We start from the raw sequence: 2,064 nt of genomic DNA on the forward strand, positions 1-2,064 counted from the left end.
AGCATTTCCGTACATTACTTGGGGTCAAAAACAGTAGCAGGCCCACACTTAGGCATTAGATCACGACAAATGGGCTTGTTACAGTCAGGTATATTGACCGGCAAACACTATTGAAAATGGACAAGCTAGCAGTCTCGTAGGTGAATTAAATGGGCCAGAGGAACATAATGTTATTGGATCACGTAATAGTGTAGGGTGGATGGAATGTCTGGTAATGGACCTATTGTTACTACTACTAGTACACATGTTAACCACATCCCATGTTTTATGGAAAATAAATTGACCACCATTGAAGCCACTGATTTGGAAAGGGTATTTAGTGAGGATGAAATTTGAGAGGCGGTCAAAGATTGCGGAACCTCGAAGGCACCAGGTCCGTACGGGTTTAATATGGGGTTTTATAAGAAATGGTGGACCACTATTAAAGGCGATCTTATTGTGGCAATTAACGCATTTTGGAAAAAAGGGGAGTTCTCAAAGGGTTGTAACGCTTCTTTCATCACTCTTGTTCTAAAACAGTTGGACCCCGTTGGCTTAAATGATTATCGTCCGATTAGTTTAATTGGTAGCTTCTACAAGGTGATTGCAAAACTCCTTTCCAACCGCCTTAAAAAGGTTATCCCTAATCTTGTCGGGTTTGAACAAAGCGCTTTTATCAAATGTAGGAATATCTTCGATGGGGCCCTTATTGCTAATGAAACGCTCTCATATTTAAAGCATAAGCGCCTTAAAAGCGTTATTTTTAAAGTGGATTTCGAAAAAGCCTTTGATTAGCTTAGTTGGGATTTTTTAATCAAAATAATGGAAATTATGGGATTCGGGCTTAAATGGAGAAAGTGGATACTTGCATGTTTAAAGTCGGCGTCTATCTTGGTTCTTGTTAACGGATCACCAATAAGTTTCAACTTTGAGTGGGGGGTAAGGCAAGGCGACCCACTTTCCCCGTTTCTTTTTATCTTGACGGCGGAAGGATTGAATATTTTAACAAAAATGTCCATGAGAAACAACTTTTTGTCAGGGGTAGAAATAGGTTGGGATAAAGTACTCATCTCGCACCTCTAATACGCGGATGATACCATCTTTTTTGGTTCATGGAGTGAAGGAAATATTAGGAATCTCATGAAACTTCTAAAATGTTTTGAATTAACGTCGGGACTTAAGGTTAATTTCCACATAAGTAACCTTATTGGAATTGGGGTTGATAAGATTGAAGTTGAGAATATGGCTCGGTTATTTCATTGCAAAGTTGGCACTACTCCTTTTATTTATCTTGGACTTCCGGTCGGTGGTAACATGAAAAAACAAGTGAGTTGGAAACCGGTTTTAGACAAGTTTGAAAAGCGACTTTCGAATTGGAGGGATAGATCGATTTCATTTCTTAGGCGCTGGACTCTTGTAAACTCGGTGTTGAATAGTCTCCTGTTGTACTACTTTTCGCTCTTCCGTGCTCCGCCATGTGTGCTTAAAAAACTTGAGTGTGTAAGACGTTCTTTTCTTGGGGCGGGCCGGGTACCAAATCAAAAATCTCTTGGGTTAAATGGGAAGAAACAATTTTACCTTATCGGGATGGGGTATTAAATTTGAGTTCCTTAAGAACAAAAAATATGGCTTTGATTGGAAAATGGTGGTGGAGGTTTAAGACCGAAACCAACTCTTTGTGGGTCAAGGTTATTTCTAGTATTTATGGGACCTCGGGTGGACTAGCAATTGATGACTCTTTTCAAAATGACTCATTTAAATCAATTTGGAAAGGAATTATAAATACGGGGGTAAACATTGAACATACCGGTCTTGCATTTAGAAACTTTTTTGTGAAGAAAATAGGTGACGGAGCTTCTACTTCATTTTGGAACGAGGAATGGATTGGAAATGAAAAACTTAAAGACAAGTTCAAAAGACTTTCAAGACTAGAGCCGTATCTAGACGTTACAATCCAAGATAGACTTTCATGGGATGGTGCAAAATGTGAAGGCAAATGGGCGTGGTTGAGGGAACTGATGTGCAAATCGTGGTATATGAATTGTTGTATGAAATAGTATGGAAAAATACCGATTAAAGATTGCT

At 39.1% G+C, this 2,064-nt stretch overlaps 1 protein-coding gene across 1 annotated transcript; it reads left to right on the forward strand.

Annotated features, from left to right (window-relative positions):
- Positions 1-801: 801 nt before the first annotated feature.
- On the forward strand, positions 802-1,578 carry LOC139876001 (uncharacterized). The gene is made up of 2 exons (XM_071863298.1): positions 802-1,041; positions 1,162-1,578. Exons 1-2 carry the CDS (start codon positions 802-804, stop codon positions 1,576-1,578), a joined length of 657 nt encoding a protein of 218 aa, XP_071719399.1.
- Positions 1,579-2,064: the final 486 nt, after the last annotated feature.

This window comes from Rutidosis leptorrhynchoides, chromosome 11 (genome assembly GCF_046630445.1).
Source record: "Rutidosis leptorrhynchoides isolate AG116_Rl617_1_P2 chromosome 11, CSIRO_AGI_Rlap_v1, whole genome shotgun sequence".
NCBI lineage: Eukaryota > Viridiplantae > Streptophyta > Magnoliopsida > Asterales > Asteraceae > Rutidosis > Rutidosis leptorrhynchoides.